Source organism: Camelus dromedarius, chromosome 2 (assembly GCF_036321535.1).
Source record: "Camelus dromedarius isolate mCamDro1 chromosome 2, mCamDro1.pat, whole genome shotgun sequence".
Classification (NCBI taxonomy): domain Eukaryota; kingdom Metazoa; phylum Chordata; class Mammalia; order Artiodactyla; family Camelidae; genus Camelus; species Camelus dromedarius.
The window spans coordinates 48855659-48870266 of NC_087437.1; the positions used below are offsets into that span (position 1 = coordinate 48855659).

Genomic DNA, 14608 nt, shown 5'->3' on the forward strand with positions numbered 1-14608 from the left:
TTTTTGTTTTTTGTTTTGGATTTTTGTTTTTGTTTTTTGTTTTGGTTTGTTTTTTGTTTGTTTGTTTTGGTATGGTTTAGTTTTATTTTTACTTCTTAACTTACTGTGTGATCACTTGTTTCCCCAACTAGACGAGTAATATTCTAGTTAAAGAGTACTCTTGTTGTTCTTGGTCCCAGGTAACTGAAGATATGCATGCTTGAACCTGAAATACTTTTCAGTCAGAACTCTAAATAGTATTTGTAAAACTCAGTCTGCCCAAAGATACTGGGCATGGAGACTGTTGGCTTTATTTGGGGGAGCAATAGGCTGTATGTACCTCTTCTCAGTGATGGATTAGACCTTTAAGTTTCACTTCTTTTAAATACTTTAAAGGATTTGATATGTAAATATGAGTTTCAAAAAAAAAAAGGTGAGTAAGTAGGTGGTTATTTGCCTTATTTAAGGTATTTACTGTTTATATCTTTTACGTGGTGAGCTCTCCTGTGGTTAAACTGAAATTAGATGCAAGTTTCTGGTAAATAGGTACAGGTTCTTGTGGTTTATGGACCGCTAGGTATTAGATATAAAGAGTTGAAAGACCCAGAGAGGTGGAGTACGTTGTTATTTGTTCTAAATTTTAAGAACCTTTTAATTCTTTGATCCATTGTGGTATATAAAACAAATTATTTATTAGCTAATTAATGTTTATGTAGCTGTTTTCCTCCTCAGCTGTAGATTTCATTTATAAAGAAGTTGAAAAAGTTGTCTCCCTTTGGCAGGCAAAAGATGTGATTGAAGAGCATGGTCCTTCAGAAAAGGCAATAAATGGCCCAACTAGTGCTTCTGGCGATGAAATTTCTAAGCTACAGCGTACTCCAGGAGAAGAAAAGATTAATACCTTAAAAGAAGAAAATACTCAAGAAGCAGCAGTCCTGAATGGTGTTTCATAAACTGAAGAAGTTCCTAGTTTACAGTTCTTTTACATTACATTTTACAATAGTGCTTGTACAAGCTTGCCAAAGATAGAATATGGATCGCCAGTCTTTACATCGCACTTTCAGTTCCTCCATTTGGAATTCAGGAAGGGGAGGGATCCTGAAGAAATCATATGTTAAACATACTTTGACACCTACTGTGTTATAAAATATATCATCAGATGTGCCTTGAGAATAGTATATGTAACATTAAAAAAGTTGCTGGCTATAGGAAATGTTATTTTGTTTTCAAAATATGGCAGAAACGGGGGAGGTGGGTGGGGTGGGATCCCTAACGTAATATTCTTTATGAAAGCATTAGCTGCTTTTGTTACATTTTTAATAATATGCAACCACTTCTTCACCTGAGGAAAACTAGAATGAAATGCAGTCTAAGATATTTTGCACTGAATTGTAATTTCTTCATTAGTTTAGTCTGGAAACTGGTCTGTTTTAATGTGTTTTTAAAATGCTGTATGTAGAAAATCTGCAGACCACTGGAATACATTTGTTAAACTCTCATCTGCAGGGACACTGGGTGATATTGGCAGTGACTGTTCAATGAGGCTTTGTTTGGTTTATTTATTAAAGTGTACAGTATTTAAAAAAAATCAAACATAGCTTTAGTTAAACACTAAGCTGAATTAGTCATGTCCATTCAGACATAACCTGAACTACTGAAAAGATCAATTTCCAGAAGGTTTATTCTGTATAAACTACATGTTAGTCTTCAATAGAGTATCTTTTCCTTTTCTTCCCCAACCCTCCTCCCCCCCTTTTTTTTTCTTTTCTTTTTTTTCCTCTTTTCTTTCTTTCTTTTTTTTTTTTTTTTTTTTTGATTTTGGTTGTTTGATGTGCAATATGTTTTTGTATGCAGGTAGTAAATAAACTTTGATCTACCATTTGCTGATTTTTAACTTTCTAGTTTTTATACCAACTGTTGAAAAGTAGTTGGAGCTACTTAAAAGGCCTAGAATAGTATTATGATTGCTTTTGAAGAAGCACTTATACTTGCTTATAAATAGTATTAAAATATTAGTTGGTCAGTTAATCATTTTGTAATGAATCCTCTGAAATCTTAGTACTTAAAAACTTAATCTGTTAGAACAGAATGGTTTAGGGTATTGATCATAGATTCAATATTAGGACTAAGTCTGTAACAAAATTCTCATCATAGGCAACTTTTGGAAGGCGATGTGGTAAAATCTAGCATTTTACTTTTTGCCTTTGATTCTCTATTAAAATTATTTTTATAAAGAAGTATAATGAACAATTTTAAAATAAGGAATATCACTAGTTTTTGATTCTCAACAATAATTGTCAAGGGTCTCATACTGATGATTGTATTTTATGTAAATATTTTAGTCAGGTGGCTTAATTTTTGAAGATAAAGACTTTCACATGAGAGTGTGTTGCAGGGTGATACCAAATAATTGGATTTATGGGAAGGTTTTGTTCCACAGTGTTTAGATAAAGAATACTGAGCAGGAAGACAGACTGCCCTTGGTTTTGTCCATTTGGTATCTGAAGTGTTTTTTATGTGCATAATTTGTGTTAATTTGTTATGTGCATAAAAAAGCTAAGTGATTCTAATTTATGACTGAAGTATATAGTTAAAAATATTTGCCAGGTCAGTGTATGTATAGCCCTAGCCCTCAAATTTATTATTGTTGAGGTTAAGATGTGATGATATTAAATGCTTTTTCCTAAAACCCCCAATAACAGAATTTTTAGGTAAGGTGTGCAGTCCTTGTACACTATCAAGTAATTTCATATCCTGATTAAAAATTTGCCCACAAATGTCTTCCTATCCGTCAAAGTTAGAGACAAATAAAATTGTTAGCCTTTTTATTCTTAGTTCTCTTCAATTGTAGGGTTATAAATTAACTATAAGCTATGAGAAGAATTTTCACTGATCCCCAAATTGATAAATACAGCATAAAGAAAGTGATTTTTCATTTTCTTGCATGTGGGACAGATTGACTAAAATCCTTCTGTAAAAACTGAATGGGAAAGGAAGAAGCACAAAACCATTAAAAAAAAAATAGGTTAGCCCACAGAGTTCTTTAGAACTATTAAATAGGCAATAAGTATTAAAATTTCATTATTTACAAAAGACTAATAAACCCAATGTCCTTAAAAACATGTATATTTAAGTACTGTAGAACCAAGAGGCGCTTTTTTTTTTTTAAATAGCACATGCTCAGATTCAGAAGTGAAAAGCCACTCCCCAGAGGTATCCATTCATTGTTAATAGGTAGCCTTCCAAACTTACTTTGAGAGGGGTGCATCTTTTTTGGCTACTAGTTACATGAGATGATGCTATGGTAGAACTTGCCAGCAGAAAAACCCCTAAAGGTCTTATATGGCTTAAGTAGTTTCAGTATATATATGTGAAGTCATATATCTGAGCTAAATAAGGAAGTAAGAGTTGATATTAAATGGGGATAAAAACGATCTTTCCCTGAAACCCTGGGAAGCCTAGGATTCTTGGGTTTTGGCATCACCTTTTAAGCCTTCCATGTGCCTAAAACTGTTTCGCAAAATGGTCTGGGTATCTGTTGACAGGTCAGTCACCACTGGTAAAATTAGACTAGGGATACACAAAAATTTTAAGTAGTTAACTATTTTAATCTGGAGTTAAGAAAAAGTATATTGAACCAGTGAGTTGTAATGAAAACTTACCTGAGACATTGCTTAGGACAAGGCTGAGGGAGGTTGGTTAAGTAAATAATTTCTTAAAAAAGTACAGGTATATAGGTTAGCAAAACAACCCAAAGAACAAGGAAACACTCGGTGTTTTACTTTTTGTTCTGAATTTCCATTCACGTCAGCCATTCTTTTGTGGCTGGGATACGTCATCTTTTTGTAGCTATTGTTTGCTATGAGTCTAGTGTTTTAACTTGAGAAGGGTCTCTTCAAATTGATGTTAACTGAATATTGCAGTTAGATTGGGAAATAGTATTTGTGTCCTGCAAACTGACATTTTTTGAGGTAGAAATGGACTAGTTAGTTTTCTCAGACTTTGCCTACGATGAGCTTAGTCTACTAAAGACAGATGAATGGAAAACTGCTTATAATGCTGCTAAGTCCTATGTCAAGATTTGTTGGAAATGAGTAAAGGAAAATTACTTTTATACTGGGATTTTCCAGAAGGCTTCAAGGAACTTGGATTTGAACTGATCTACAGGTTTAGCAAAATTCTGAAGGACAAATAGGATGTTCATTGTAAAGTCTCATTCAGTCTTCCTATCTTTTGCTTTAAACAGTTCGGATCCCCTGAACCCTTCTATTCAAATATCATATACTGAATTTGCTGATTCCTTACTTTAAAATTTTAGTTATTAGGATATGTGCTTGAATGGATGATAGTGATTTATAACCCATGATTAACCTATGATAGCATTTGATTTTCATTTCAGGGAACTGTTGCAATAAAGTAATAATTGTAGCCTGCTATAGTTAAACTTAGGGCAAGTGGTGGTAATTTGAAACTGCACTCAACTGCCAGTTGAAAATGTCAGTTATGTTGAACCATAGGAAATTGCCAGGAGCTGACCAGTTTTGACCCACAAAAGTGACAGTTACTTATGGTTCAATCTAATAATACATTTTTAAGTATAATTACTTACTTTAGAAATCCAGGTAAGGATCTGATAATCCAGATTCACCCCTAATTACTGGATGAAGGAGGTACACAGTCTGTAAGGAAATATATTTTGTTTTTTAAAATGGTTTATCAGTGGATCACTTTAGATTCAGATTCATCTGTATCTTTTCTATTACTATTTCAAATACTGAAATAAGGTGCATAAAAGTGACCCTAGATAAACTAAAGCAGCTTTATAGCAGGATTTCATCAGTGCATTTGCTTTCCTGTTTCTTCCTTTGTTAATATGAAAAGATGTTTTAGGTATAAGTACAGAATTGGGGGTTACTATCGTTCTAACTTTTTCTACATTCCATTTAATCCAGCTAGAGAGGGTTGGACTAGGTGATCCCTTAAGGTCCATTCCAGTATTAATATAATTTGAGTGTAATCATATGTTGGATCCTAGGAGACACTTAACCATAGTCCAGAGTGCTCTCAACAAGAGTACACTGAAATGAAATGGTGTGTGTTTTATGTATCCATCCCAGACATTTCCAACTACACTGTATGCAATCTGAAGATACCAAAAGCAAGAGCAAAATTTTTCACTAACATACTCAGTCTGAAAGCCCCACTATTAAACTAGTTAGCAGTTTCTCAAATTTGTGTTTCAGTGACTGGTATTTTGTGGGGGGCGGGTGGAGGGTGAAATTACAGGGATATTTTCTGAATGTTTTGTACCCTTTTTACTTGATGGATTGCCAAATATAGCTACTCATTTTCTAGTTTAGAGACTATTTTCACTACAAACATTTCCCCAGTTTCTCTCGATGAACTAATTTATACTTGTTGCTTGGAGCTCATACCTCAACCTCTTGGAGCTTCATTTTTCAGTGTGCCATTTTCAGGTTGTAAAGAAAAGTGTCATGTAAATAATTACACTTGAAATTAATTGAACATTAATTGAAACAGAACTAAGGTCACAACAAGTATTAACATATTCCAAATTATACCTTAACACTGGACTATGACTTTGTCATTGGGTCAGGAATAACAGGTTAATTAACAGTGGATAGACGCTCTTCTTAAATCCTGTTGCTAAGGCAACATTTGGCTCCAAGCAGATACACAGCACTAAACAACAGTGCCAACAAAAAGTAAAGCTTGGGTTTTAACTTTCCTGGTACTCAAGGTTACTCTCAGTCCAGGATTCTTTATGTAACCAAAAACCTACTACAGCATTCTAAGTAAGTGTTTTTTTTTAAACTTTACCTTAGATTTATAATTTTTTATAATACATTCAGTTCAAGTTTTTGAGACGGTTTCTAGATTTTTATTGAAATTAACATGTTTGGGGGATCATTTATGCTCAGTAAAATGTGACCCCCACTGTATACTTCTGAAGTGCAAAATAACTTACAGGCTGTGATCAACACCAAGATGTCTTATAAGTTCTCTCTGAGGTAGTAGAACTCAGTATTTCAGCTTAAAGTGTTTAAACTTAAAACTTGTTTAATGTAAATGAAGTGTTGTGCCTGAATTACTTAAAATATAACTTCTGATGCAAGGTTTTTTTTAAGGTAGGGCATGAATTTTCAGTTTGCTGAACACTATAACTTTTTAGTATGGCATAGTCCAATATAGGTTTTACTCTTGTGTTAAGATGCTAGTTACCCAGTTATCCAGTACTCAGTGGTTTTACCTCTAGCTGCCTTGTATCCCTGCTTCTGTTGTAACTTAGAGCACAGCAAATTAATGATAGAGAAAACTACAACCAAGCTTCTAGAATCAGCCTATATAAGGGCTAGTGGTCCATCTGTTTTCATGTAAGTTCTCAATTATTTCTTGAGTGGTTTGGGTCTCCTGGAATACTGACATGCATGACTTGTTTAAATGCTTCCATAAGTATTTCTATCATCTGGAAAAGAATTTGCTTAAAACTAAGGATGGCAAAAGATCTAACTTCAAGACCACTCATTATCACTCACTTTCATCACCAGCAAAGCAAGTTTATAAAGTAGCAAAGGGCTCAGCTAATGTCAACCAGAGGCTCAGTGAAGGCAAGAGGGAAGAGGCTAAGTAGGAAAACTAAACCTCTGGTATGCCGGTTCTAATACTAAGGCCGTGGATAGGCATTCCCTCTACACGTATTTGTTGAGGATTAATAGATACATATAGATAACCAAGTTATAAGTGAACATAGTAAACTAGAGAAGATATTCAGGGCTTATAGTTTCACTAGCTGTGTAACTTCAGAAAGCATTTTGTTTTCCTATTCATAAAGTGTGGAAGAATCCTCACAATTCAGGTTGGCCGTTATTTCCCCTGCCCTTAACAAATGAGGAAACAGAACCGTAAGTGTAGCCCTAAGCGTGTAGATGCCTTGCTCAGAGTTGCCTGGGTGTTATTACAGAAGTTTGACTTGAAACCTGTACCCTCCTATTCCCTAGTGGTGTATTCAACCATATCTTCCTCCCCCTTTTGAAAAGTCTGTATCTGTAAGCACCAACTGATCGATAAAAAGGCCCCAAGGTAGAAATTTTATGACAAGTACTGGACTCACATCTCAGTGCCACCTAGGAAAACATACTGGGGTTGTCAGATTTAAGAAAGGTGTAGAGGTTAACAGCACAGAACTTTGGGTTTGAGAAAGATCAGCCTCCTCACCCACCATATTTCTTTGGGCAAGTTTCTTCACTGAAGTAGTTTCATTACCTGTAGAATGTACTTAGTAAATAGTATTTACATACAGAGGAAATGCTTACCACAATGCTAGCACATTGTAAGTAGTCAATAAATGTTAATACCACAAATATATTGCAATAAAATACCATTGAAAGATGAAGGTTCTTTTATAGATCATACTTCTATCAATTACCATGATTAGAGCCCTCAAATACCATTTTTCTTAGGGAAAAAAAGTCACGTAGGTTTGCCTACTAGCCTTTGATGAAATACGGATTATTCTGCTTGGAAAAGGCAAACCTAGAGGAAATAAAACTGATTACCGTGAAAGAAAAATATGCTCTGCTGTGCTCCTCAGTGTTATTCTAAAGTGGTTCCCACTGTCTTAATATTTGTCTTAAAACAGGTATGCTATTTTTGCATTAAACACTCAAAAGTATTTAGAACTGCTACATGAAATCTTTCTTTTTAAAGTTAATGCTGTGGGGGTGGGTATAAGCTTAGTGGTAGAGCAGCACATCCTTAGCATGCACGAGTCCCTGGGTTCAATGCCCAATACCTACATAAAAAAAAATTCTTTAAAAATTAATACTTGATTGCCTGTGGATATATTATCACATGTTCTACTTGGTCTGAAAAATCTACTATTTAGTTGGTAATCTCTTTCTTAATTAAAGCTCTTGTTCATAGAAACATTTTTTTGATTAGTCCAAAGAACTGAAGTAAAAGATACGGTTGATCCTCATTAGCAGCTTCCTTACAAATTCACCCATCACTAAAATTATACCCCCCAAATCAACAATCGAGGTGTTTTCCTGGTTGGCCATGGACATGCAAAATGGTGAAAAATACGGCTCACCTGACAGCCATAAACTGATGCTCTGCCTTGTTTCACTTTTCCTACTGTAAATGAAGTATCCTTTTTGTGGTCTATTTAAGTGCCAAGTTTTTCACATTTATGTTCTTTTTTATTTTTTATTTTTCCCCCCTTTTAAGTTGGCTTTCATGCTTAATGAAGTGCTGCTGTCTAGTGTTCCTAAATGCGAGAAGGCTGTGATGTGCCAGCATGAAGGTACAGTGTTGTTGGCTGTGAGTTCAGTGTAAATGAATCATAAACAGAAACACATAAAACAAGATTAAATACTGACTGGCTGACAAAAACGTTGTGACCAGAGGCTCAGAGGAAACCCATACTTCCCCTAGGAAAACTGGTTCAGTATTCACTAATTTAGTGTTCTCAATGAACATAAGTACTTTGAATAACAAGACTCAGCTGTACCTTAATACCCCCTTGACCCTAGAAATAGCCAGATGCTTCATCATACTCTAAATCATAAAGACTTGATCAGATTTTAAACAAGGAAATGGGATGGAATATAAGCCAGAAGGGCAGATACACCCCAACTTTAAAATGTCCCTAAACACATTCCATCACTAAATATGACCATCTCCATCATTTTGACTTTGAAAGTCTTTGTGTTCTCCATTTACAATTAACAACTTCAGGATAATTTAAGAAAGTTTAGATGGTAGTATAATTTATCACCTTAGAACTGAACATAATGAGTATTCCTTTTAGTGCCACAGGCTAGCTATCTTAACCTCAGATGTTTTATAAAGGCACTCCGGTTACAATCCTTATACATTTTACATTAGAGCAATAGCCATTTACACTGAAATGTCATTTAAATATACCAGTGTATACATTCTCAAGAAGTCCCAGTTATACTTTGATAACAACAGCATTTCAGTTTTCAGTTTCACTAACTGTTCAAGCTTGCTCATAACAAATGCAAAACTTTTGATTATGTTGAAAAATAACCAATTAAAGCAATACTTGACAAATGGTCAGCCTATTTAAGGAGCTAGCTAAACAAAATGTAAACACTTTCTTGATTGAAAACAAGACCTGTACTCTCAAATCTTTATCATATTATTACAGTTTTAAATATTTATCTGAACTGTGTCAGTGATAAATACATACTAGATTAAAAATTTCTTAAACTTGTGGCTAAATTCACTTTTCACTTCAAGGTTTCAGATGGCTGGGGGAGTCCTCTGTACCTTGAACAGCCTTCCCTCCCAATGAGATGAGTCCCTACTGAACCACCTGTGCTAATTCCATCATAACATCACACTGTACTTCATCAGTATCAGTCTCCCAGCAGACTGGGGATCCCTTGAGAGCAGAGACTGTCTTGTTCACTTTGCCTTGAAGTGCGTACCAAATGAGTTATGTGCCAATGAGTAATGAACAATAGTTCTATTCAAATAGTATGTATTTATAATTATTGTGTATCAGCCTGTAAGTATCCTATAATGTGATATAAAATCCTCAAAGTTTAAAAAAGAAATTTATACCAAGGCTTTGATTTAGCCTGAGCTAAATCATTTTTAAAATTTGTGGCTTTGAGGCATTTTATTATAAAAAGGTGGTATTCATATACATAAATGAATAAGAACTTAAAATTCATCATACATTTACTTCATTTTTTAGCTTGACCTTCTAGTAAATCTTTAGCTTCATTGATTTTGGCTGCTATATAAGGAGATCCACCTATAGGAAGAAAGAAAGAAAGAAGGAATAGTTATAATATGGATTCTCAATTTCTGCTTGGTGAAAAGCTATTCTCTTGTTTCAAAGATCCCTATGCTTATCTAAGAGGTGGAATTAGCAGAAATGGTGTTTTGGCTTTTTAAAATAACTTGACACTGGAACTGGACAAATACTTGGTTCATATATCTGACCAGTGGGAAATGAGGTAATTCATAGGACAGATTTCCACAAAAATGGCACCTTTTAAAAAAGCTTATATTGATAGTAATGATTAAAAAAATTATCATACTTACGTGACTTTTAAATAGTGTAAGTTACCCATTCATGATGACTAAAAGTCATAAATGAACACCAATTTATTTTACTGTGTTATTTTTAAAACCATGAAATTCTCAGAGGCTTCTGAGCTTTGCTGCAAAGATCCACTTTGCTTTAGCCTTTTTTCCTATTACTAAACTGCCCTTTTATGATGTCACCTACAGCTGCTTTCCTACTAAACTGCTTCAAGCAGTGCTTCTCAAGAAAGTGTGGTCCTCAGACCAGCAAGCATCCGCAATCAGTAACAAGCTTACTAGAACTGAATATTTATAGGCTCTACCTTAGACGTAATGAATCAGAAGCCTTCCAGTTAATACAAGCTATGTCGTAAAAGAGGTTATACAGTCAGATACCAATTATAACCCTATTTAAACTCAAAACCTCCTTTCTTAAGGAGAGGCCTCTCCTATGAAAGTAAAAGGATTTGAACACTGGAACGTGGGTTTTGTGGTTTATATATTGCTATTCCATTTGGTCTCCCAACACAGTCTGGGCTGCTTAGTAGGGAATCAGAAACCAATATATACATCCTATAGGTTTCTAACTAGGTAACCTCTAGTTAAAAGGTCAAATAGATAGGAAAAAATTACCCTTTAGTTTCACTGAAATTCAACATTTTCTTTAATTAAGAATGTAGACCCTCCCCAACAGTAGCAGTAGCAGTATTTGAGACTCACTACTGGAAGTCACATCACAGCTGCAGATTTCAAAACATGGTTAATGCTTATCACTACTTCCAAATTATAGCAGTTACTAGATCTGCTCAATCTATAAATAAATTTTTCATGCAGAATTTATTAAGACATCAACAAATGTATCCAGCCTGGGAGACAGTGTTCACATACAGATCTAGGCATTTCCCTTATAACAGCCAAAAATCAGATATAAAATTATCCCATTAATAATTAGTCATTCCAATAAAATGTAACAATAGTTTGATGACTACTTACCCTTGTCTGGGTGATTTAAAAGCATAATTCGTCGATGAGCATCCCTTATTTTTCCTTTATTGGCAGTAGGGCTAATTTAAAAAGAATAAGGTATTGTTTAGACTAGTTCTGGATCACATCAGAAAACTACTTTATAAAGTCAAGTAAAGATACTGTGAAAATGAAGTCAACACAACAGTATGAAAAGCTATTAAGGAATCTCTTCTCTTAACACACAGAAAGTTGAGTATTCTGAATCAAACAACTAAACAGAGCACCTTAGGAAAAATAAGGCATTCTCAAACAAAAATTTAGTCGAATCTGAAACTATTCATTACAACAATCCTTTTATTGACAAAGGAAAGCATACTTAAGTGTTTGGAAACAAAGGCAGAATTTCACCACAGAAATGTGTTACACAGTTACAGAGAACAATATTGAGCACTGATTATCTGTTGAAAAATCTACCTTCAATGAGTTTAAAAAGTACTTATGTGTCAGTGTGGCTTCTCACTGGACTTTTGTAGGGAATGTTTAGATCTTAATGTACATAATAACTCCCTACTAATAAAAGAGAGGTCTTTTTTACAGTTGTTCATAGCTCCAAAGTTGACGAAAAATATTAAAAAATTATTTTACCTTACACCTAGTATTAATGCTGCTTCTCGTTTTGTCATTTTGGGTTCAAACCCACCTCTGTAATAGCCACCACTGAAGGCCTGAAAGAGAAGAAATGTTTGTAAGAAAAGATTATTAGAATAAACTGAAAGTTACTAAAAAATGTCTGTAAATGTTCATGGAACCAGCAGAAAAACTAAAATATAGTACAATTCCCATGGTATTTTAGCTTTATAAGTAACAAATATTTTAATGATCATTAAACAGACCCATTTTTTCCCCCCAAATTAAATTGTTTTGAAGATATAAGACAAAAAGAACAGTGCCTCAAAGCCAGTTCTTCTGGGAGTAAAGGGAGGATTATTCCAAGTTAGCCATGTTCTAGATAAAATCTGATCTCAGAATATGACTGTATGTTTTAGAAGAAGTGACTCAAAAAGAGGATTTAGAGGTCTTTTGAGACAAGTGGTTCAAGGTTATTTTGAGGTTCAAGGCTAAAATAAAATAAGACCTTAGGGTATGTATTGAAAAAAATCAGCTTATTAGGTCCAGAATTATATGTCAGAAATCATACTGGTAAAACCTACCACCACCCTACTCTATCACATTCAATCACAACAATAAAAACCAATACTCTACAGGCTGTCACAGTCAAATTTACTCTGAATTGTGACCACAGAAGGTATGATCATCACATCCAGCCATACTCTAGAGCCTAATTAACTGCAGTGTTACCCAAGTATCATGTTACGGAGTGCCAGGGCCACATAGACCCCTAGATCCCTCTGTGCTTGTGATGCAGAGCAAGATGAGGGAGGGCACGAATGTGGACAGATTATGCTGAAGGTAACTATGTGAACAATAGAGTGATACTAACTTTCATGATACTAGAACTATTAAGACCTATGTCCCAAATCCATCTCACATAACATTTGATTTTAGGGTAGCACCATTACACAGCTCAGAACTTCTAAACCCTTTTTGTGGGAAGCAAGAGAAGGGGTCCAAAGCAATCAGTGAGAACTTCATGGATGTCTGGAAATTTACCCTCCTCAAGTGTGGCTCTAGGCTTCATACACAGACAGTAAAGAATTAGCAAAAATGTTTAGCAAATCTTACAGATTTTGGTAGACTTTGAAAAACTTGTTTTACTTGCGGCTCCATATGCTTCATGGCTTGCAAAGCATAACGGCCTAAAAATAAAAGCAATAATATGATTAAAAAGTTCCCATCCTCTCCTAGTTCATTTCCACCCCCAAACCATAAACAAACCTGCAAATCCTGCAGCAGCAATGGTCAGTCCAACTGCTACCACTGTACTGGCCTGGTAAGGGGAAGGAGAGTAAGTATTTATTTCTCTTATTATTACCCTACCCTATCATGCCCATTCTCCCATTCCAACTTATTACAAGTTTTATTTCAAAGGGAGAAACAACTTTTAGGGTGAAAATATTCTGCTCAAGGATCTGCAATTTTTATATCTAATGCATTGTAGAAGTATGGGATTTTCACTAAGGAAGAAAAAGGCAAGTCGATTTGCTTATTTACTTTTACAAAGTGAAAGGATGATTTCCCTCGCTTTGACCTCTCTTTCACCTCCAGACAAGTGGAGTCATTAAAATTCAATCAAGAGCAATGATAACAGTTTCTGCTAGAGAAGGAAGAACTGTTTACAGAGAATTCCTATAAAATTCTTACAACCTATTTTCAACGTTAAACGTGGGCTTAACTAGACTAGCTTTTCACAGGGCCTTCGGCACTGTCCTGCCTGACGATTAAAGAACAGGAAGGAAAGCCAAATATGTTCAGGAATCGAGAAGTGTGTCAGCAAGAGCCAAGGGGGAAGATGAGCAAAGTAGAGAAAAGACTGTGATGATGTTACGGGAAGGGCAGCTATAATAGAATGCGTTTCCATCAATCTCCGATCCCCAGGGACGGCGGGCACAAAGGCCCAAGAAGGGTGAGCCAACAGCTTTGTGTCTTGGAGAGGGTGACTCTCTGGGGCGCTACAACCCCAGCCCAGAGTCGCATTAGGGAGGCAGCTGCGGCTCCTCTACTCCGAGACCTTGAACCAAGATTGAGGCCTGGGCCTGAGATCGCCCAAGAGGCCGGAAGGCCGCACTCACCATGGCTCCCGCTCGGCTCCCCTGCCTCCACCGGGAGAGCGGTTCATCCCAGTCCAGAGGCCGCAGCCACCAGCTCTGCGCCTCTACCACAAAGCAACGCAGGCTCCGCTACAGGTACAAGCCGCCCAGACACGGGCGCCCCGGGAAATACGGCAGTGGCGGCCGTAAACCAGGCCGGGAAACTGTCGTAAAAGGAGACAGCCGACGGGAAGGAAAAGGTCGCTCAAGCAGTGGGCAGGTGGAGAACACGACTTCGGATTGGTGGATGGGTGGGCGGATCACCTCCTTACTGGGCTCAAAGGTGGGGCTTCTCGGTGTTTTGCTCTTTGCTCCTTGGCCGAGGGTATTCGGAAATTCCTGCGGGGAAGGGTACTGGTGTAGAAGGGCGTGAGCAAATACTGTGTAGCTTCACTCGGAACGTTTTTCTTTTTCTACCTCAGCACTTCCATTTGCCATTTATTTCGTTTATAATTGTCAAGGTTAATGAGTATCCTTAAAAATGCCTAACAGCCCCATCATGAAGCCAGATAAATATGTACCAACCCAGTATACCAAAAAGAAGATGTTCCAGAAAACCGAACGAACAAGCCACATTGTGTTTCAGAGAGTGTTCGGTAGCATTCTTTTATTTAAAATAATGTTATTTAACTATGTGACTTGACAGAAACTTGTGTGAATGTTTGGGGTTTTGTTTTGTAGAATGGAATTACCACTTGAAAGACAGTTAATATTCTGAACGTGAGACCTCAAAATCCCCACAACTGAAAAATACTATTTAAAATTTCTCCTCTCCTCAAAGGAAAGAGTAGGGTTTGATTTTGCCCTTA

General features: G+C 36.0%; 2 protein-coding genes across 7 annotated transcripts in view; one reads left to right on the forward strand and one right to left on the reverse strand.

Annotated features, from left to right (window-relative positions):
• The window catches only part of FXR1 (FMR1 autosomal homolog 1), a 58229-nt gene extending 56371 nt beyond the window's left edge, over positions 1-1858 (forward strand). For 5 of the 6 annotated variants that reach the window (XM_010976228.3, XM_010976230.3, XM_010976231.3 and 2 more), the window contains one exon: positions 762-1858. In XM_010976228.3, coding sequence (XP_010974530.1) covers positions 762-932 — 171 coding nt within the window. In that variant the 3' untranslated portion in view covers positions 933-1858. The remainder of the gene's footprint in view (positions 1-761) is intronic. The other variant, XM_010976232.3, reaches the window with a different exon arrangement.
• A 7775-nt stretch (positions 1859-9633) lies between these two features.
• On the reverse strand, positions 9634-13963 carry DNAJC19 (DnaJ heat shock protein family (Hsp40) member C19). Its single transcript, XM_031451790.2, has 6 exons — positions 13782-13963; positions 12928-12979; positions 12775-12848; positions 11677-11756; positions 11059-11129; positions 9634-9790 (listed from the first exon to the last, which is right to left on the reverse strand). Exons 1-6 carry the CDS (start codon positions 13782-13784, stop codon positions 9720-9722), a joined length of 351 nt encoding a protein of 116 aa, XP_031307650.1. The 5' UTR covers positions 13785-13963; the 3' UTR covers positions 9634-9719.
• Positions 13964-14608: the final 645 nt, after the last annotated feature.